The following is a 23,642-nucleotide window of genomic DNA, read 5'->3' on the forward strand; positions in this document are numbered from 1 at the left end:
TCCTTCTCTTGTTTCCCCTAAGCACACTGTTACGTCGTCAGCTGCGATCCCTGAATTATTATTTTCACTTGCATGTTCTGTTGGAGAACAATGGTGTTTGGGGAGGGTGCTTTCACACTGCACGGTCTCCATGGACTCCACACATGACATATTTATCTGAGCACTCCTAGCTGGAAGATGAATAAGGAAGCTGGTTTTGGCCTAACGCACACATCTGGCCGTGACTTTGCCACAGTTTCCCTGTCCCCACGGCACTTCATTGGATGGGTCCCTGTCAAATGCCACCATGAGACTGAATTCCTTGTCTGCCTGCACTTGGCACAGGGTAGATCCCAGATAAAAGTTTGTGAAACAAACAAAGAATGATTTGTATTACTGTATGTCCTAGAGAAAATGTCCATGATTATTTCCATTTTTAAAATCTGACAAATAACTAATAATGTGACTAGTTTTATTTCCCCTCCAAGAGTCTGTGCTACTGCAGGTACTGTTAAGAGTTTATTAATTATCAGGGTGCCTGGGTGGCTCAGTCAGTTAAGCGTCCGACTCTCGATCTCGGCTGAGGTCATGATCTCAGAGTTTTTGTGAGTTCGAGCCCTGCATTGGGTTCTGTGATAACAGCCTGAAGCCTGGTTGGGATTCTCTCTCTCTCCTCCTCTCTCTGTCCATCCCCCACTCTCTCTCCTAAAATAAATTAAAAACTTTAAAAAAGAGTTTGTTAATTATCTACAGTGTGCCTGAACTTACTCCTTCTATGTGCTAAACTTTGGCACATATCATTTAGTGATTTTAAGTCACAGTGTTTAATTTTATATTACAGATAAGACAAGTCACTGAGTCAGATGAGGAAGGCTATCTATTATCTCCAATTATAATCTGCAGAGCCAGGTTTTGCACTCAGGTCTTGCTGGCTAAGTCTGTATGCATTCTACTCTCCACACCCTGTCTACACACCACACAGATGGACCACATGTACACAGGAAAACAACTTAGAAGTTAGCTACATTTTTTTAGCAGCCATACTTTTATTGGGACAAAATATCAATAATATAAAATTTACCAAAGTGTCCAGTTCTGTGGCATTAAGGACATTCACACTGTTGTCCAACCATTAGCTCTACTCATTTCCAGAACTTTTTTATCTTCCCCAACTGAGACTTTATACCAATTAACCACTAACCCCCCATTCACCCCTCCCCCAGCACCTGGCAACCAATCTTCCACTTCCTGTCTCTATGAACTTAACTACGCTAGGTATTTCATATAAGTGGAACCTTACAGAATTTGTCACTAATTATTTTTTAAATTCTTGCTCTAGATATAGTACCAATTATTCACTTGAAAAAAAAATCATCCTAACTTTCTTATACCAACGTCACATTATTTGCAGTTTAAATTTGTTTTTAACTCTCTTTTTATATTTATTTTTGAGAGACAGAGAGAGACAGAGCATGAATAGGAGAGGAGCAGAGAGAGGGAGACACAGAATCCGAAGCAGGCTCAGAGTCTGACGTGGGGCTCAAACCCACGGACCATGAGATCATGACCTGAGCCGAAGTTGGACACTTAACCAACTGAGCTACCCAGGTGCCCCTGTTTGCAGTTTAATTAGTGTCACTCAAAGGGAACCAGGCTCTCACTTTAAAACCAAATCAGTCCCCTGTAAGCTAGAGGAAATTTGCCCACACAGCACCAGGGCCTTGGTCAGATCATGGGAAAGAGGAGAAATCTGGGTAAGTCGGGCTGACAGCTTAACATCTTCCGTCTTTTTGATGATTGAAATCTGCATATATATCCCAAACATTTCTCTTTTTTTCCCTTTCAAACTGCTTTTCTGTTAATGTGTGAAAACAGCACAACTTGAGGGAAATGTAACCCACATGTTTTGGTGCATTTACACTTCCATGCTCTTGAGAATATCAAAATGGCCTAACATTATATTTTTCCAAAGGCTTTTTCGTCTTTCATAAAAACATAATTATAGACGGTTAAAAAAATAAAAAGTAAAAACAAACTTCATCCCCGAAGGAAACAGGCTCACTCTAAGTTCAAATTCTTGAAATTTAAGCATTCTTTAAATAAATTGCCACGCTGATCTTTTTCAAATGAAACATTTAAGATACATTCAGCGGCCTTCCGGTGAGAGCCTAAAGTCGTAAGGTAAAAACTCAATGGTTGGCTCAACTTCAGGAGATGTTAGTAATCAGGAAAAGGAGGACAGAGCTCAGGGGTGCCCCGATGTGGGTTCCCAGCCGTCCTGCAACACTTAGCGGGTGTCAGTTTTCCCATCTGTAAAAATGGACATAATAACAAGGGACGCTTGGGTGGTTCAGTCAGTCAAGCGTTCAGCTCTTGATTTCAGCTCAAGTCGTGATCTCAGAATTGGTGACATTGAGCCCTGCGTCGGGCTCCACCCTGACAGCACAGAGCCTGCTTCGGATTCTCTTCCTCCCTCTCTCCCTGCCCCCCCGCCTCTTTCTCTCTCAAAATAAATAAATAAACTGAAAAAAATAATGAATGGTTTAGTGAGTTGTCCTGGAGATTAACCACACTGTGTCTATCAAGGGCTCGTGTATGCACCATATATAGAGAAAGATTCAACAGATGTTCCCTTTGTTTACTCCTTTGTTTCCAATTTGAACGTTCCCCAGCAATGAGGCCATTCGAATCCATTCACAAAATACATCTGCATGCAGTACGGTGAATTGCATCTTTCCTTTAAATTCAAAGGCTGAAAAGATCAATCCCCATTAGAACATGGAGACCAGGCACTAAAAGGCGAAGTGAGTTACTTAAGGTCACACACAAACTTGAAGGCCCAGCAACAAAGAGAAAACAGGTTAGGTCTTTGAGGAGTTAATGGGGGGTGAACTGTGCTGAGGACACTCTCTAGCACTAAGTGGGGCAGTGCTTCTCTCGTTTGTCAGTACTTGGCCATACACTCTCCTCAAATCCCTAAAGTATCTTGGGTTAACTTTGCCTTTCCTTTTCAATTTAATTAAAATTAGTTTTTTGCTTAATTGTTTGAAAAGCACGTGGCTTCTTGCAATAAACAGGAGAATAGGGTTCCTAGGGACATTTTCAATAGACACAGGGTTCTGAGTGGGTTAGACTAATGGGTGGGCCACTCCAGGAGCCCACTGTACCTTATGTGATGTCCTGATGAAGGACAAGGTGGGGAAGCATTTCAAAGTCCAAATCTTACTGAAAGGATGAGTTCAGAGACACACTGACTGGTAATGCCATAGCAGATAAAGACACGACAACCCGGAAATATGGTTCCACAGAAGCTGATACATGACTCACATACAGAAGACAGCATTCACTCTTGCTGAAAGTGAGATAAGCAATGAAACCCAAGGACCCAGGTTAAAGCCAAGTAAATCCTTATGGTTTGGAGGTGACCTGATAAATGGAGTATTGCCCATGACCTCCTGTTAAGATGGCTGGAGGTTCTTATATGACCCTTGACTACCATTTCTTCACCTCCACCAACACTTCACATTAATATTAACATAACAGTGTGTTCCTAGTCCAAATTAAACTATCATCCTTTGAAACAAAAAATGGCTTATTCCGCTGATATTTTCTCTGGCTGACTCTTAACAGGAATGGATCTTGACGTCTTAAGGAAGTGTATTTACAGAAAACAATTTTCTTGTGGGATTCAGCCCAGCTGTCGTCTCTTCGTGAACCAAAGACTTCCTACCTGGTAATGCTAGGGGAGAGCAAAGCCATTCCTCTTTCAGAGGGGACTAGTTCTCCAGTCATGAATAAACCTGGCAATAAAGGCAAGCGACTCATTCTAGGCTGAAGCCCACTTGGAGACCAAATTAATTTTACTTCTTGACTATCCAAGGAAACTCTAGAACATGGAAGTCTAAACTGAAAGATTATTTGAACTTTTTTGTACCTAGCTTTGAGATGGCATCTGTTTTTACTTCTCCAGCCAGTTTACATGCCTAATTATATTTAATTAATTTATTCTCTAAAGACTCATCATAAAGTCCGAACTTAAGTTCAATCCAGAAAAAGACTTCTCTGGGTACCCAATGTAAGTTGGCTTCATCTAGCACAGCAAGGACTCAAGCACTGGTCCCAGAAAATGTTTTATCTATCCACCTTTTAGGACAAAATAACCAAAAACTGCTTTACCATTATGGAGACTTCCACACTTCCTATAGCTTCTTGTTTTGATTTTGTTTGGTTTTGATTTCTAGATTTCGTTCAACATACAGTGGTCTTCTCAGATGACTTCAAACACCCCTAATCTCAAGGATCATTCTGCAGACTTGGAGAAAACACCTCAAACAATGTATACATCCAATTAAATATTCACCCAGGAAAAGCCTTCATATCACTTTCTAATAGTGAGAACAACTCTGCGTCCCCGAACTTTATTGATAACTTAGGACTGACTTGCAACAAGAGTTTATTGTCTAGTAGACAGATTCACTTATCTCAGGGTTGAGATTGATGAGGACAGGTTGAAGAGGAACAACGGACATCTTGGCCATTTTCCCAGTCCCTACTAACAGGAACATGAATTCCCTGAGCATGAAAGCCAGCTCTCACAAAATATTTCTTCCTCATGGCACAGATAAGCGTAGTTGATGGAGATCCCTAAGTCGTATCAGCGACAGTAACTTGGCTCTTAGGGCTTCTCCAGTTCCTCATGGAAAGACATTCCTGGAGATGCGATTCACTCCTCCTCTGCTTCCTCCCTGCTCTCCTAGGAAGGGAAGTCACTGTGCTATTCATTTCTCACTAAAGGATAACAATGTCTACGGCCCTGCCTCGCTGTAACAGGACTGCCAGAGAAGGCTGCAGGCACTCCATGTCAAATCACCTGGGAATACACTGATTTATTTAACTCTCAGTACATTGCCATGGGTTAAGGGTTTAATAAAGTTAAAAATAATTGAGGACTTTGGGAAGTACCATGGCTAGTCTATTTGAAAATTCATTTCCCTGCCAGCTTTCTCTCATTCTGTTGACAGACTGTGGAACCTTGCTTTCATCTCTTTCCTCTCTTTACAGCTTAGCCTGGTCCCCGAAGGAGTATGCTCTTTCTAGAAGATAGATTGAGTACTACACACAACATGAAAACTTTACACACTCTTCCTGTTGTCATCCAAAAGATTTTTCTCCCTGGAAGAAATAACTTATCTCACCTTTCACTCTCAGACTGGCTTTTACATAGGATTCCTTACGAGGACCAACATTTTTAAACTTTATGGAGGGACACAAGCTGAAAGTTGGGTTCCTCTTAATTTTTCCTTCTCCCAGGTGAGATCTGTGACAGCTTTGTCCATTGCTGTTAAACACTATAGAAATTTAATTGCACTTGGAGTGTATGAGATTTCAGAGACACTATCGAAGGTTCTATCTAAAGGGAATAAAACAGCTAAAAGCATGAGGGCAACATGAAGGCTTAGCAGAGGAAGACTGGCCATGATACAAGAAACTTAGGTGGTCACTCCATGTAATGTGCATACTTCAAACTGGAAATACACTAAAAACGTAAAATAAATCTCTTTCAGATAACTTCCACATTATTCCATTCATAAATAGCCCATCTGCTCATAAAAAATGCATACTGCTTAAAATTGTCACAAATCGGGGTGCCTGGGTGGCTCAGTCGGTTAAACGTCCGACTTCGGCTCAGGTCATGATCTCACGGTTCGTGGGTTCGAGCCCCGCGTCGGGCTCTGTGCTGACTGCCAGCTCAGAGCCTGGAGTCTGTTTCAGATTCTGTGTCTCCCTCTCTCTCTCTGACCCTCCCCTGCTCACGCTGTCTCTCTCTGTCTCTCAGAAATAAAACAATAAAAAAATTTTTTTAATTGTCACAAATCATGTTTTTAGTTATTTTTCATCTAATAGTTTTTATTCTAATCATCACCCAGAAAATGTCTATTAATTACTTAGTTGGTATAGAGGGTGCTGGTTTGAATGAAAATGATAATATTTTTGTCCTCCAGAAGCTTATAAAAGAAAGATGTTCATTATTTATAAAAAGTCTTGCAAAACATTCATAAATAAAAAATAGGGGCACCTTAGCTCAGTCAGTTGAGTGTCTGACTTCAGTTCAGGGCATGATCTCATGGTTCGTGGGTTCGAGCCCTGTGGGTGCGATGTGCTGACAGCACAGTGCCTGGATCCTGCTTTTGATTCTGTATCTCCCCCTCACTCTCTCTCAGCCTCCCCCCTGCTTGGAATCTGTCTCTCTCTGTCTCTCAAAAATCAATGAACATTAAAAAATTTAAAAAAAGAAATTTAAAAATGCCAGGTAATCAAAAATTACATTCAATGTTTTCAAATTTCACTATAAAATCCAATAAGTTGGTTTGAGCTCCATTAACTCATAGTGGTGATTGTTCTTTCTGCACCCAACACCTACCAGTTTAAAAAAACAAAAAACAAAAACAACTGCAGAGTCCAAATATGAATGTTAAAATATTATGGGGGAAAGACTTAACAAAAGTTTTATTTAAAAGAACTTAGAGAGGTGCCTGAGTGGCTCCTCTGAGTTGGTTAAGCATCTGACTCTTGATTTCAGCTCAGGTCACGACCTCACGGTTCATAAGTTCGAGCCCCACCTCAGGCTCTGCATTGACAGTGTGGAACCTGCTTGGGATTCTCTCTCTCTCTCTGTCTCTCTCTCCCTCTCTCTCTACCCCTCCCCTGCTCAAGCTCATACACTCTCTCCCTCTCTCTTTCTCTCAAAATAAATAAATAAACTTAAAAAAAATAAAATAAAAGAACTTAGAGCTGCTTGCTGAAAAACACAGATCAGCAAGCAAAGGTAATTCAATTTAAAATCCTTTCTGGGGCGCCCAGGTGGCTTAGTCGGTTAAGCGTCCGACTTTCGCTTAGGTCATGATCTCGCGGTTCGTGGGTTCGAGCCCCGCGTCGGGCTCTGTGCTGACTGCCAGCTCAGAGCCTGGAGCCTGTTTCAGTCTGTGACTCCCTCTCTCTCTGACCCTCCCCTGCTCACGCTGTCTTTCTCTCTCTCTCTCCTAGAAATAAATAAAACATTTAAAAAAAAAAATCATTTCACAGGCCCAGAAGACTACTTCCCTTTCACAGCACTGACACACTCCCCATTAAAATACTTCCCAGAAGTGCTGCCGGAATCGGACAATTGCAGTGCACATTCACAGGGAAGTATCTGAAAAAGGTTATGGTGAGAAACTTCAGAGTTACACATCAAACTCTATTTCAGTGAGAGCCTTTGAAGTCTGGAACTCAAAACCAAGGTGGTTTGGCACCTACACAGTGCCCGGGAGGACAGTGTGTTCCACTCTGGCTAAAGGGGCCAATGGGCCGCAGAATTACAAGATGCAAATGGCAAATGGCTCAGCGGAAATTCGCAGTCCTTTGGAATGTGATAACCAATGGAAGATCTTTCCACTACAGTCCCAAATAAGATGATGTTTATACAATGGCCAATCTCTTGGTGACAAAATGTTGTGGTGTGAACGTTAACGTACCTTTTAATTACACACAAATTGCTACCAGTTTCACAGTTTAAACTTCAGGACATTATGAGTTTTACAAGAATCTTCAATGGAGTTAGAAGGTTTTCAGAAGTTATACCTAAAAGCAGTCAATGAGAACACCTGCCAAACTAGGTTAAGGCTCCTACCCAAGCTCCTCTTCCAGATCTCTTCTCCTCCAGGTAGTAGGGACCTCAGAGACCTTGGCATAGATATCCTTTACATTTTGATTTGTTTTTAGTTGGTCATTAGCTCTGTTAGGTCTTATTCTCCCTGCCTCCACCAACCTCTCCAGGGTGACTGTGAACCTGCCCCTCTTACTTTCTCCCTTTGAGCCCTTCGTCAGCTCCTCCTGTGCACCAGCACGGCCTCCTCAAGGCCCCCACAGCCCACACCAGATTGGCCAACTGACAGCTGGCCACTGTTTGTGTGTCTGTATATTTCACTTCTCAGGGAAGCCTCCCTTGATGGCCACACCCTGATGAGGTCTCCCTGGTCTGTGCTCTCCTAGCACCCTGCTATAGCCTCTGGGTCTCCATGGAAACACTGATCCCCCTTTTCCATCTAGTTCAGTAAGCCCTCCCTGGTGAAGTGTAAGCCTCCTGAGTGACTGAGCCTGACCTGGGCACAGAACTATTACCAGAGCTTCATCTAGGAAATGGAGAACCATAGATTGAGGTTGTGTGTTTGAGGTTTTACTATTCAACTCAGTTCTCAGGTTACATTAGTTAATTATGAGCATATACATACACTGTGCTCATTGTGCTGATATTTCCATCATTAAACTAATGGTGACCTCCAACCAATGAACGCCACCCTCCTGGGAACCCTTGGATTACCAGAATATCTAAGCCTGGCAAGGAGAGATAAGATGCATTTTCTCATTTATATCCCCACTAAGAATTAATTTTTCTTCATCTCTTTCCACTTTTAAAACTGTCAAATAGGCTTTAAAGCTCAGATGAGAGAGTAGTTTAATGAGCAATATATGAAATAAAGAACAATGGTATTAGCCTAACTACAACTCATACTTTGAGGTAATTCATGAACATTAACTAGTTCATATGTTTTATCAAAGATGTATATCCACACAGATGATATTTCTTTCTTAATTAATTACTATAGATTGGATGTAGTGGGAAATGATATGAAAAGGGAGTATGTTGCAATAGATATAAACTAATAAAGGAAATAATTTAGATCATACTACTCACTATACATTAGTATTGGTAATGATTACAAATATTGGAAGATGTATTAAGTACTTACAATACTTATTTAAGTAGCCAAAAGGAATTTTGAAGTGGTTAATAATTTCTCATCCCTGTTAAAAGTATATTAAAATTGATCGACCAAGACCTTTAAGGTATTAATCAATTAGCAGTATCCTATATGTGAACTCTAAACTGAGCACACTGAATGGTACGGATTTATACATCTCTAAAAATGGTGCAATAAATATTGTATAAGAATTGTTGGTGACATCTTTGACCTCGGCCATAGCAACTTCCTACTCGACATGTCTATGTAGGCCAGGGAAACAAAACCAAAGATGAACTATTAGGACATCATCAAGATAAAAAGCTTCTGCACAGAAAATAAAAACCAGCAAATCTAAATTTCAATAGATTGAATGGGAGAAGATATTTGGAAATGACATACTGGAAAAAGGGTTAGTATTCAAAATCTATAAAGAACTTATCAAACTCAACACCCCAAAAACCAAATAGTCCAGTGAAGAAATGGGCAAAAGACATGAACAGACACTTTTCCAAAGAAGATATCCAGATAGCTAACAGACATATGAAAAGATGATCATCATCAGGGAAACATAAATCAAAAACAACCTCACACCTGTCAGTAGCTAAAATTAACAACTCAGGAAACAACAGACATTGGTGAGGATACAGAGAAAAGGGAATACTTTTGCACTGCCAGTGGGAATGAAAACTGGTGCAGCCACTCTGGAAAACAGTATGAAGTTTCCTCAAAAAATTAAAAACAGAACTACCATACAGCCCAGCAATTGCACTACTAGGTGTTTATACAAAGGATACAAAAATTTGAAGGGGCACATGCACCCCAATGTTTATAGCAGTGCTATTGACAATAGCCAAATTATGGAACGAGCCCAAATGCCCATCGAGTGACTAATGGATAAAGAAGATGTACACACACACACACACACACACACACATATATACACATATACAAATATACAGTGTGTGTGTATATATATATACATATGTGTGAGTGTGTGCGTGTGTGTGTGTGTATATATATACACACACACACACACACAATGGAACATTATTTGGGAATCAAAAAGAATGAAATCTTGTTATTTGCAACAATGTGGATGGAACTTGAATGTATTACACTAAGTGAAATTAAGTGATGAATCACTAAATTCTACTCTTAAAACCATTGTTACACTATATGTTAACTAACTTGGATTTAAATAAAATTTGAAACAATTTTTTAAAAAATAATTATTGCTGTTCTTCAACAGACATATTTCTAGAAGGGACTAAGAGAAAAGTTTTCAGGCAAACTAGTGCATTGTATAGGAAATTCAGTAAAGGTCACAAGAAGTTCATTAATCATAAAGGAGATTTTAAAAAGTAGTTTTAGGTAATATTAATAAGGATTTTTACGGTAAATGTAAAGATGCATATATAAATATATATAAACTGCCTTTAATGAATTTAAAAATATGACTCCACTAGCCAACTAGAACACAATGTAGCATAATATCACTTTTAACTCCACTCTGGGTTTCCTGTTTTGGCGGATTCACCTCACTGAGGCATTGTGGGAGAATCAGAGTTGTTTCTACAGCATTTAAAATGCAGCCTAAAACCTGTCCAATGGGGATATCCCTTACAAAGAAAGGCAGAACTATCATCGGTAAATACTATCAGTGAAAGGGGAAATCCACAGGAAAAAAAAATTAATTATTTAGTGATAAATTCCGTTTGCATTTAATACCTCTTACCCTTCTGAGCAGACTTGCGGTAGGATACAGAGGATTAGGGAATACAAAAGCAGCTTCTTATTTGATGTCCATAAGCAGAATTGTCTCTCCCCTTTCATGGGAAGTCCAAATGTGCTGCTCTCAAAAGATGCTCCGATGCTAAGTCCAAAAATAACCTAAACATATCCATTTTACCAGAAATCTGAGATTTCCAATACTGATAATTCTATAGAAGGGATATAAGGTAAGTCAATAAAGTAGATCTACCAAAAATAGGCCTAAGCTCAATGGAAATTAAAGAAGCAAAAATAGAGTTTTCCAAAGGGAAATAAAGATGAAAATAACAGATAAAAAAGAGAGAGCTGAAGATCTGAGAATTTTATTGTGGTAAATTGAATTTTTGGCCTCAGTTATCTACCCCCTCTTTGTGCCCAGGTTTCCATCATATAGCTTTGCAACTTCTCTTAAAAAGAGAGAAAAATGTCTTCACTCTTTGGAGCACAGCCTAAAACTTTGCTTTGGCCAACAGAATGAGGACGAAGGGTCTGCTCGTTATGCATCAGTTCTTCGGTGGCCTTGTGGTTTCTGTTTCCCTTCTTGCTTTCCTGCCATTGCCATGAGAAGAATGTGAGAGGCCTGTGGGGCAGAGCTGAGCCCATCTCATAGGGAAGAGACCTGCTGGACCAGGCCTGCACCTAAAAGCAAAGTCACCCGGGCAAGTCCAGCGTAGGCCGGCCACCCACCACCTGGTCTAGTACGTGGAATAAATAAATGCTTATGTTTGAATGGAACAGAGATTTTGTGGCTATTTGTTACAGAGCATTACCTGTAACTGACAGTAGCTAACTGACACATTTATAAATTAAATGAGCAAAAAGGGGGGAGTGCCTGGGTGGCACAGTTAGTTAAGTGTCCAACTTCCACTTAGGTCATGATCTCATGGTTCGTGAGTTGGGCACCGCATGGGGCTCTGTGCTGACAGCTCAGAGCTTGGAGCTGCTTCAGATTCTGTGTCTCCCTCTCTCTCTGCCCCTCCCTTGCTGGTGCCTCTGTCTCTCTCTCTCTCTCAAAAAATAAACATTAAAAAAATTTTTAAATAATAAATAAATAAAAATAAAAAATAAAATGAGCAAAAAGAGTGTGCTTTTTCGTTAGGAATCCAAAAAAATTTTTCCCTCTTTGCAAGATTGATGTTCACTCATTTACCAGGAGAGTCAGCAAATTCACATCTGATTGCTGGAGAGAGTTTTAGAACCAATGAATTCATTCAAGCTTGACCACTGACTTACTTTTATCCCTCTTATAGTAATAACTATAATTAACTTTCACATGTTTACCTTTTCCTCTCACGTATTGAAGATATTAATGACTACGACCTCATCTGTAAACTTGTAGAATTAAGTTTCATCAGTGGTTCTTGAATGTTCTTTAGATCCCGTGGTTCAAAGCAGGGTTTGGAGGAGACAGCATGACGGAGGCAGAGGAGGAAAGCTGAATAGTTGGAGTGCTAACCTCTCAACCAGCAACTCTGCTTTAATCTAGTTTAGATACTGAGGCTTCACTTGGAACTCTGTTCCACTGTTTAAAAATTAAAATTAAAAACCACTGGATAGGGGTGCCTGGGTGGTTCAGTCAGTTAAGTATCAGACTCTTTATTTCAGCTCAGGTCATGATCTCACAGTTTGTGAGATCAAGCCTCCCATCAGGCTCTGCTGATAGTGTGGAGCCTGCTTGGGATTCTGTCTCTCCTCTTTCTCTCTGTCCCTCCCTCTCTCTTTCTCTCTCTCTCAAAATAAATAAACATTTAAAAAATAAAAGTAAAAAAAAAACAAATATTGGACAAAATGTTTTTTTAGTATCTCCTCACACTGAAAACACCGTGATTAATTTTCTGTTTTCACCACTGTCACTCTTCAATGCTATTGCCATGACTCTAACTTAAGACAGAATCACTTGTTTTAGACATGATTCCTACAACAACTTCCTAATGTGACTCCCTGGTTTAAGTTATAAATTGTGCCATTTCACTCCCCTGCATCAAATTAGAATAAAACCACATCTGGCGGGGTGTCTGGGCTCTGCTTCTCTCTGCAGCCTGACTTCCCACTCCTGACCTCACCCTTCTTATTGGCTTAAAATACACCCTGCTGTTTCCCACCTCAGAGTCTTCCTGCATGCTGGTCCCTCTGCTTGGAATACTGTTCCCCTACTCTTCAAACGTCAACTTCTTATTATCCTTCAAATCTCCATTGATAGGTGACCAGGCTTTCTCTAAGTCTCATCTGCCTCCATTATTCTCTATGACAACACATGTAACACATGTTCTGTCCCTTTTTCCTTTTTATGCACTTATCATGACTCAACCCTTATCAGAACATTTGTTGGTTGCTTTTATTATATGACTATCCATAGAGTATGAGCTCCATGTGGTCAGGTTTGGCTTATTTTTCCATTCCCAGGACCCAAAGCATTGCCCATGGAATGTGTATATGGAGCATGCTCAATAATATGAGCGAATGAATGACTCTCTGAGCTTTTATCAACATGTTTTTATTTTTCCTCCACCTGTCTACACCACATAGCATTTCCCTGTTCACATGTTCTCTGTTCGCGTGTGGCCCCATTCTCTGACATGTTTATACCTGCTCTCTTTCTCTTAGTTACCTCCCTTAATTCCCGTACAGTGTTCCCTGTACTCCTGTACATCAGAATTTTCTCTTTCAACTCACTTTATCATCCCACTTCCCTCTTCTTGTCCTTCTTGCACCAATGCGCATGATCTGATCTGTTCTGGGACATCATGATCAAGCTGATCCTGAATCTTAAAATTAGATTATAGATAGAATGAACCTAACAATCCAGTTATTCAATAAATGCCATCTGATACCTAGAAAAGTAAATATTCTTTTTTTTTTAAATGTTTTATTTATTTCTAGGAGAGAGAGAGAGAGACAGCGTGAACAGGGGAGGGTCAGAGAGAGAGGGAGTCACAGACCGAAACAGGCTCCAGGCCCTGAGCTGGCAGTCAACACAGAGCCCGACGCGGGGCCTGAACCCACGAACCGCGAGATCATGACCTAAGCGAAAGTCGGACGCTTAACCGACTAAGCCACCCAGGCGCCCCTAGAAAAGTAAATATTCTATGCTGTTTATTTATTTTTGAGATAGACAAAGGGGGAGGAGGGGCAGAGAGGGGGGACAGAGGATCTGATGTGAGGCTGAAACTCACAAACTGTGAGGTCATGACCTGAGCCAAAGTTGGACACTTAACTGAGTGAACAGCCTGGTGCCCCTCTATGCTGTTTTGACTGAGGTGAGTGAGGAGTTAGGGGAATGCCCAAATTTCAAGCAAGGTAACCAGCATCGAGTTTCAAGTAAACAATGACCAAAGTTATATCCTAACTAATTTAATTATCTTCTGTCATGAGAAAAGACAAAAAGAAGTGTACGGTTTATATATAGTCCAGAAAAGAGGGACCCAAGGAACAAGAACGTGGCATGTTTTCCCAGAAGTGCCCCAAGTAGAGTCAACTGAGCAGAGGAACAGTATCATTATGTTAGTTAGAGAAGTGAGGTTTGTCAGGGTAGCAGGTTGGTCGTGAACTCTCACTACGGTTTGGATGCTCTGAGGCTTCTGGCTGCTGGAAAGAGAACTCCCTCCCAGAAGCAAAAAACTTGGCATTTTGGCTTGGGCCAAATGAGTTTGTTTGGTATGAGTCAACTCAGAAAATTCAACGTATTTTGAGTTAAGTGAAAACATGTTGTTTCCGTATGTACAAAGCTGAGATCCTCACCATAAACCATAGTTCAGAAAGAAAATGCTCTGGACTGGGCAGTCACTAGTTTTCCCCAGAGGCCAGCTCCATCATGCCTGGCTTTGCTTTTCGTTCACGTATGAACCATGTGAATAAGTTCCTAATGGTCGCCACATTTATTGTTGTCTATCTTTGGCAATTACATTATATACTTTGTGAGCACGTGATTACATAAAATGGAGTCAGATAATACGAGCATTCTTGGTGACCAGGGCAATCAGACATTCATTAGAACGAGGACATAATTCCATAGCCTCGGCGTATGTGCTTGTGGGTATGATCCTAAGGTTTCCCTTTCATCCAAATGAAGAAGTTGGATAATGTCTTGACCAATTGGGGACTTACCAGCTACCTGCAGGGATCGGCACAGGAAGCAATTAATGAAGGATGGTATTAAGGAAAATAACAAAAGTTTTCAAACCTGGGACTGATATCTTCCCCACGGTCGGATGCTTCATCTCCATAATGAGGCCATTGTGTAACACCTTCAAATGGAAAAAGAGACAGAAAAATAAATTACAAAATAAGATTACTCAATCTCAATGAGTTTGAAAAGCCCCCTATTAGGCTCTCTGAAGACACATCTTGCAAAACACTTTTAAGTTTGGAATTTTACTTTGAAAGTAAATATTTGAAATAAAAGTGTTTCCATCTCATATTCAACAAGCAAAGCCAAAAAGATTAGGAGGCACTACATTTTCATAAAGTCTTCCCACTCTTAAAAACGTCATTGGCTCCTAAATATATGGTATGATCTCCCCCCGTTTCATCTATGTTTGATCCTCTAAATACTGCACCTCAGCCTCTTCCTGCATTACCTCATCACAGGACATGGCCAAAGTCAACTACAGAAAGACAAAATGGGAGGAAGAAGGAGGACCCAGAACACAGGAGCCCATGGGGATGGTACATGAGATCCGGGCAATTTATTCAGTGGAAGGGGAGATGAGGCAGTCCAGTTTGAAAGGTGAATCAGAATAAGCAGAAGGCTTAGTGACTGCTGGAAGTGGATATATTCAGGGCTGTTATGACCAGTAATAAGCAGGGTCTGACTGGGAGCCCAGAGTGGACTCAGGGGAGTGATTTGAGCAGGAGATTGGAACCAGAGATGTTTTGGATGTTTTGGGTGATAATAAGACCATAATTATAAGACTAGATCTCAGAACTGGTAGTCAGTGGGGAGCTGGCAGGGAGAAAACTGAGAAAACAAAACAAAACAATACAATACAAAGATCCTGTCCTAGCGGGCTGATTAGGTATTTGGTGTCCCATCAAGAACACAAGGTAGACTTGACCTTGGGGTAAGAGGCAAGGCCAATTATTAGGACAGGGACATTCTATCAGGGACACAAGCGGCAGAAATGTGACGACGTTGAATTGCTTGACTACTGGAAAAGAGCTACCTACATCCTTGGATTTAATTTTTCTTATGGGGTGGGCAGGAACACAGAATCTTCTAGGGATCAAGAGCCTTCCAACTATAGGTAAAGGATGGGATGAGGACATGGAACTAGATTCTAGAATATGAAAGTTGAATTATAGGAAGCAAAACGTTTGGTCATACACAAAAACGCTACAAAGTCGTTTTCCTTTGTTTAATTGTTGTTAATAACTACTGTCTCAAAGAACACAAAAATTCAATTCACTATTACCCTTACTGAATGTTCGGTGAGACATACATGGGTGACTCACATATGAATTGTGCTTCCTCGGTACTATCTACCAAATGGAGAGCTTCTCTCTTCCTGCTTTGGACATGGATCTAAAGGGCAAAAGAATTTCAGTGGCACGGCGAACCTGCGCACCACGATTTCATGCTAATATCCCCAAAAGTAGCAGTTTCTAATGGCTCTATAGCACTTTGAGCTTCAGGTGAAAGCAAGATTTGCATACCTATATCCTTATCATGGTCTTTCCTCAGAGTTAAAAGAGCATGGAATAAATAAACTAAAAAAAAAAAAAAAAAGGAAAACTCAGGGAAAGAGGTCACATTTCTTAGGCTCTCTCCATTTTCAGTGAGCTTTTTAGTCAGACTGTGGAATAACCCACCAATAAGACAACCTCACAGGTGACGTTTTAAGGTTAGAGGTAGAACTGTGCTGTGTCTAAATATTCTGGCTTGCACCGATTTCTTCGGGAACGGTCAGCAGCACCTTCGGGGTGATGCTCTTTAAACAACCATGTCAACCTCCCTCAGTGAGGGTGATGCCACACCATATGGAGATCCTTTCTAGGGATGCCTTGCCTCTCTTTTGGAATCACCAGCTTTGCACCCAAGAGCTGGCCAGAGAAAATTCTTGCCAGTGTTAGAACTGAGCTATAATTTAACTCTGGTGTGGCTCGTTCTCAGCACCCGCCCAGCACAGCCTCCTCCTATGTGGGGGTGGGGGCTAAATGCCAAGGCGAGGTGCTAAATCTCAGTTCTACTGAGGACAGGAACAAAAATACCAAGCTAAATTTCACTCGAAACAATTATCTGCACACTGAATCATTCTTCTCTTCTCGTATCTGTTGCCCTCGTGACTACCTCTTTGTAATAACGCTGCAGTGCTACTCACGGAAGACAAAAGTGAGTGTTCTCGGCTAAATATAACTCAACTGATATTGTTGAAATTAATTAACGCTGAATTTTAATCATGTAGGAAACGTTAAGTGTCAAACGTGAAAGGGTAGTTGGTAAAGGTCAAGGGACATATGTCACAGATCTGCGAAGCAGAAGCTAGCAGTTGATTGAAGTTTCTCGTGAAAGCAGCTTAGTGTGCTTCCTTCGCCTCTACATTACTGTCTGTGCATGATATTCCCAACGTGCAACTTTTAAATCCAGCCTTACCGGTTCCTTTGCATTGAAAGTCCTTCAGTGTTGAGCAGAAATATAAATTCTTCTCGTGTTTGGCTCAGGAAGGTTAAATGCGGTTTTTCAAATGCTACGGCATTTGTACGATTATGAAATACAAGGGCTAGTCTGAGCCCCCGTCTTCGGAAAGATCTGACCTATTCCCCTGCTTGGTTGCTACCCCCGTTTTGAGGCAGAGTCTAAAGTCAATACAATTCCATAGGCTTTCTTCTGCGAATCAGGTCAGATTATCTGCGGGAACAATCAAGGCCGTGGCACTGCTGTCCCTGGAAACCCTGCTTAATGACTCGGAATCTTGGAAAACTCTCCAGCCTTTTTTGTGAGGCAAGTCCTGCTCTGCTTAGTAACATATCCGAGAATCTCAGAACGCAGGCCGGCTGTCTGAATTTTAGCATAAATCTCTCCTGCTGCGCTTCGGGCGTATTGTCTCCCCCAACTTCACTGGAAACGGAGGACCTGGCGCTTACTAACATTTGTAGACATTTCTTTGGGAACGGTTACTAAATGCTCCCCGTTCCTTTTCTCACCCAGCCTCGACACCCCAACCTCTTTTACCTTAACCTAGAAATTCAGATTTAAAGTGTCTCCTTTTCTGACCGCTAACAATGGAATGGGGAACCTCAGCTTTAGGGACTTCAATACCATTTTCTCTTAAGGACGTGTCACGCCCGGAGCCTCGCTCTGGCCATTCAGGGCATGTGGGGGTTACCTATTTTGTTATTTTTGAGTGAGGCGAGAAGCTTCCCCGGAACTCTATAGTGGATTTCATCCTCCTTTCACTTATTTTATCCTCCCTAGATCTCTCATGGTTGGGTAGCTCTTCTAAATATCATTTCTTTTCCTTATAATTGCAAAAGCCTATTCCTGACAAGAATAGAATTGTAGAGAGTGTACTAACTTCTTTAGCAAAGAATCAGGCCTATTTAAAATAAGGTATTTCTTTCTCCTTCAAGAGTTTCAGCGATTGACAGGCTAATGACAGAGTCAAAAGGTAATTACAAATGGTAACGTATTTTTTAATGTATTAATGATGGGGGGGGAGGAAAACGTATACCTTGAAGTGAAATACGAGTTTAAGTTAAAGGAAGAAAGTCTTTTGATAAAGTCCTGTGGCAGGAATGGCAGAACAAGGCTGCGAAATAACGCTAACAGGAAAACAATGTAAAAAAAAAAACATCAATCCCCACTATCTAGGTGGTGAAAACCTCTGAGAAGAGCAAGAGAGCTAGGTCAAGAGTAGAAGTGACAAGGCATATTCAGATGAAACGAGACTGACAGAGTGGCGGCATTAAATGACATACACAAATAATACGTGTGAAGACCATATTAAAAATCAATATGACACCGTCCGTAACATTAACAGTGATGCGCAACAGAGAACAGACGATGAATAGAGACGTGACCAGTCATTCAATTTAACAAACATCATAGAGCACCCATGTACTGAATGATAGGAAGGGGTTGGCCGTAAAAAGATGAATGAACTTGCATTCAAACTGCCTATGATTAGAAGAGAGGGTTGGGAATAAGAGACCTGAGCCGATTTTATAGCAATTAAAGCTTCAAATGAAAGAGCTACATCCCAATGAAAGAGCTACATCCCATAAGTAACAAGTAACTTTGTCTACCTTGGAAGGAAGCTAAAGGACATAGGTCAGTAGAAGTCCCAGCACAAAGATAATATGGAGGTAAAACATTAGCTTAACAATGGCAAAGACAAATATGATAGCAGAAGCTATTGCTCAGCAATACTCCCTAAGGGTCAGGTATTGTGTTAGGAGGGAAACAGCTTTCTCCATATAATCCTCTCATGAAGTACAAGTAGGAGTTACTCTCATCTGCGTTTCTACTGATAAAGTGATGGAAGCCTAGAGGGGTTGAGGACTTGCCCAAGGTTTCACTGCTAAGAAGTGGTTGACTTTGGACTATAATTAAGGTGCCTCTGACCTTAACCTCTTAGCCAGTTGGAGACTTAGTAAAAGAAAAAAAAAAAAAAGACCAGCATAATTTGATTTACCATTAAAATAACGAGCTTGATTGATGTAGTCAATTCTGTAAAATAAATTAGTCAATTCACTGGGGCAAGGAAATCAGCCCAAAGACTTGCTTGGCATCACACAGCCCAATTAGTTAATAAACTGAATGCTCCCTTGTAGGTAGCCAAGGCTACTGCAGATACAAAGGCCATGGAAATACGAAGGCTTTTGGCCTCAGCCTAGCTCAGATTTTGAAGGGGACAGACCCAGCAAGTGACCTTGGGCACTGCACTTAAGTACTCGGAGGTCCAGAAACCTCCTCAATAAAAAGGTGGCCAAGATATGTTTCTCTGGAGTCTGTAAGGATTGAGATGAGCGTAAAACTGTGAGCACAGCACCTTGGATATAGTCATCACAAAACTCATGGCAGCTGTTTAGCATTACCAGTAGACTGGGTTCAAACTCTGCCTCCACCAAGGGCAAGCTGTATGGCTTTAGGGCACATTCGTTCATGCAACAAACATATATTGAACGCATTGACAGTGGTGACTAATAATAATAAGCTTATTAAATGCCTATTAATGTGCCATGCTGTTGTTTTATTTTGCTTTTTAATGTTCCAGACATTATTAAGTGCTGAGGAAAAACTGGATCACAAAACAAGTAAGGTTCTTGCCCTCAAGAAGCTCACAGTCTTCTAAGGAAGGCTTTTGAATTAAATGGGATCCATTGTACTATTATTATTACATAATATCTACTTAGTGCTCTGCTATATCCTCAGTGTCTTGAACATTACCTGGCACTATTTGATAGATGCTAATTAATATTTTACTGGGTTTATTGAACTTTAATGTATGTATATATGTATGGATGGATGCATGTATGTATGTTTATTTATTTTGAGAGAGGGAGCACATACACATGCATGAGCTGCGCTGGGGCAGAGAAAGAGGGAGAGAGAAGGAATCCTAACCAGGCTCTGTCCTTTCAGCACAGAGCTAGATGCAAGGCTTGATTGATCTCATGAACCCTGAGATCAGGACCTGAACTGTAATCAACAGTCAGAGGCTTAACTGAGTCACCCAAGCTCCCCTATTTATTTATTTAATTATTTATTTATTTATTTAAATTGAATTAACTAGGTAGCCAGTGGCTCCTTTTGGTTTCATTTCCTTATGGAGTGGGGCAGGATTGGAGGGTGTTTTTGTCTCTTTTAAGCTTAAATAAATCCCTAGATTTCTCTAGACACGAAAATGTTACTGGGTCCCCAAAATATATTTATTTTTAGGAACTCGCTTATCAAGTTCCAGTGTTGCCTTACTGAAACTGCCTCAGTTTCCTAAAGCTTTCCAAGTATCTTGAATCTGCCTTGGATGTCCTGGACAGGTCTGAATACATTGCAGAAGGCATGCTGAGGAGCTACGTGAGGATCATGGTCATTAACAGTGAAGAGAAGCCAAAAAGGGTGATGTGGGAATTCAGCAGAAACAATGGACGCACGCATTATACGTGGGAAGCAAATCTACCACACTTGAATACAAGAATCACAGCATTCTTCTTCATGGGGAAAACGCAGAAAACCATTTCCAAAACATGTACTCATATCTTAGAAAGCAAAAAAGCACTAAACTAATTTATTGCATTGTCTGCTTTATCCCTTCATTGTTTTAACTTGATCAGAAAACAGCCCTGACTAATATTTGAAAAGTTACATAACTCAAGGTCAAAGACACAACTAATATGTTAAAAGTTAATTCAACTATTTTGAAACAAAAATGCAAAAATAACACATAATTCAAGGAAAACAGTGAAAAAGTAAACTCCTAACTTTAGACAATGGAGGTCAGATTTAAGTGATGACATTTTTTTTTTTCTTATTTCTTTTGAAACAATTGGCTGCAACCAAACTTACTCTGGTGCTAATGCACATGACACAGCTTTTTTTCCTCTTTTGTCTAATTAAAAAAACATGAATATTTGTTATTAAAAGAAAGTATTATAACATATAAATATATATATAGTTTAATGAGTACTTAAGAATAAAACTTAAGAATGTTTACATCAGGAGCACCTGAGTAGCTCAGTTGGTTAAGCACCTGACTTTAGCTCAGGTCATGATCTCATGGTTCATGAGTTCAAGCCTTGTGTCAAGCTCTGTGCTGACAGCTCAGAGACTGGAGCCTGCTTCTGATTCTGTGTCTCCCTTTCTCTCTGCCCCTCCCTGGCTTGCTCTCTGTCTCTGTCTCTCTCAAAAATAAGTAACCATTAAAATTTATTTTTAAAATAAAAATCAAAAAACAATGTTGATATCTCCAAGTTTGCCCCAATCCCTCCCTCTTCTATCCCCAAATAATCACTCTCCTGATTTTTTTTTTATTATTTCCTTCCTTCCTTTTTTAAAATCTTTGTATCCCATATGCTTATATCTCTAAGGATTCAGTGCCTGTTTTCACCCATTTATAAGATGTATATCAGTGACATTGTGCATATATCCTTCTCTGATTTGCTTTTTCTCTTTAACATTGTTTTCGAGACTCATCCATTTTGTGGCCAAGGGCCATTAATGTAAATTATGCCATTATAGAAATACATCATAATTTATTAATTCACTCTGCTCTTACGCTGTTTCCAGTTATTTTACTACAACAAACACTGGTGTCATAAATACCTCTTCATGCAACAATTACCCTAAGGCATGTACCTAGGGCTCAAAGGCTGTCATTGGGTACATGTATCTTTAATGTTGGGTAATAGCAAATTATTTTTCTCAATGATTTACCGAAAATTCCCACCAGTAGTGAATATTATTTTCATTTGTTTTACAATGGTAACAAAACTTGATATTACCAGTGTTTTTAAGGCTTTGCCAACCTAATCACTTTGAAATAGTATCTTACCAAAACTTTAACTTGTATTTCCTTGATTACTAAGAAGACTGAATATATTTTCCCTGCTTATTACTTCCTCTTCAGTGAATGTTTGTTCAAGTCATTTGCATTTTTTCTATTGGCTTAATTAACTACTCTTATTGATTCATGAGTTCTTTGTGTATTCTGGTTATAAATCGTTCACTGGAACATAAATTGGAAATATTATGGCTTTATTTCTCACTCATTTTTGTGGTGTTTTGATGAACAGAAGTTCTTAATTTCAGCATTCTTAAATTCACTGACTTTTTTCCTTTATGTTCTGTATCTTTTATGACATATTTAAAGAGTTGTTGCCTACTCTAGATGATGCAAATAGTCTCCAGGATTTTCCTATAAAAATGGTAAGCATTGCCCATTTATAATAAAAGTTCACAGCAAGTCAAAGATTGAGAGGAATTACCTTAGCTTAATAAAGTCTGTCTACAAAAATGCTAAAGATAACATCATACTTAATGGTGAGAAACTAAAGATTTTGCTCTAACACTGAGAACAAGGCAAGAATGTTTGGTGCCACCAGTCTTATTCAACATATTACAGGAAGTCCTAGCCATGAAACTAAATCTAGAAAAAAGGCATGATCTGCATAAAGGCACACAGGTTTTAAGGGAAAAAAATAATGGAATAAATAATAAATATAAAAGGAAAACATATAAAAAGAAATATAATAAAAGGAAGACAAATAAAAGAAAGAAATCACACAGATGATATGACTGTCTGCATAGAAAACTTCCGTGAATGTACAAAAATACTCCTGGAACTAATAAATGACTTCTTCAGGGTCACAGGATGCAAGATTAACACACAAAAAGCAACCACATTTCTGTATACCAACAATGACATGAGGAAACCAAGATGAAAAACACAATGCCAGCAGTTGCTAAAGATAAATGAAATGTTTAGATAGAAACATAACAAAACAGGTTCTGACTCTGTATGCTGGAAATTACAAAACGTTCATGGGAGAAATCAAGTCTAATGAAATAAATACAGATGCATACCATGTCCTTGGATTTGAAGACTCAACATACTAAAGATGTCAATTCTCCTCAAATTTATGGGTTTAATGCAATTCTTACCAAAATCCCAGCAAAGATTTTTTTTTGTAGACGTAAAACAACTCATGCAAAAATATATATGGAAAGACACAGACCTTACAAGAGCTTAAACAACCTTGAAAATGAGAATAAAATGAGAGGGAATCAGTCTACCTGATATTGAGGTATACTAGATAAATGCTATGTATTATATGGTAATGGAACAGAATAGAGAACTCAGAAATATATCCACACAAATATGTCCAACTAATTCTGGCAAAGGTGCAAAAGCAATACACCTTTAAATAAACAGTCCTGGAACAATCAGAAGAAAAAAGAAAAATCTCAACCTAAATCTCATTCCTTACACAAAAATTAACTTAAATGGATCATGGACTTCAATGTATAATTTAAAACTCTGAAATCTTAGGAAAAATCTTTCATATTGCTCTGCAATGATTATGTTAAAGGGATGGAAACTAAAGCTACAAAATGGGAGAGATATTTGCAAGCAGTACATCGGGCAAAGTATTGTGTGTGTGTGTGTAATTCTTTTT

General features: G+C 39.8%; 1 protein-coding gene across 1 annotated transcript in view; it reads right to left on the reverse strand.

Annotated features, from left to right (window-relative positions):
* SUGCT (succinyl-CoA:glutarate-CoA transferase) overlaps nucleotides 1-23,642 on the reverse strand; it is a 737,889-nt gene that overhangs the window by 89,363 nt on the left and 624,884 nt on the right. The window contains exon 13 of the mRNA XM_039237988.1: nucleotides 14,713-14,776. Within this exon, the coding sequence (XP_039093919.1) occupies nucleotides 14,713-14,776 (64 nt within the window). The remainder of the gene's footprint in view (nucleotides 1-14,712; nucleotides 14,777-23,642) is intronic.

Source organism: Hyaena hyaena, unplaced genomic scaffold (genome assembly GCF_003009895.1).
Source record: "Hyaena hyaena isolate Hyena2069 unplaced genomic scaffold, ASM300989v1 scaffold_133, whole genome shotgun sequence".
NCBI lineage: Eukaryota > Metazoa > Chordata > Mammalia > Carnivora > Hyaenidae > Hyaena > Hyaena hyaena.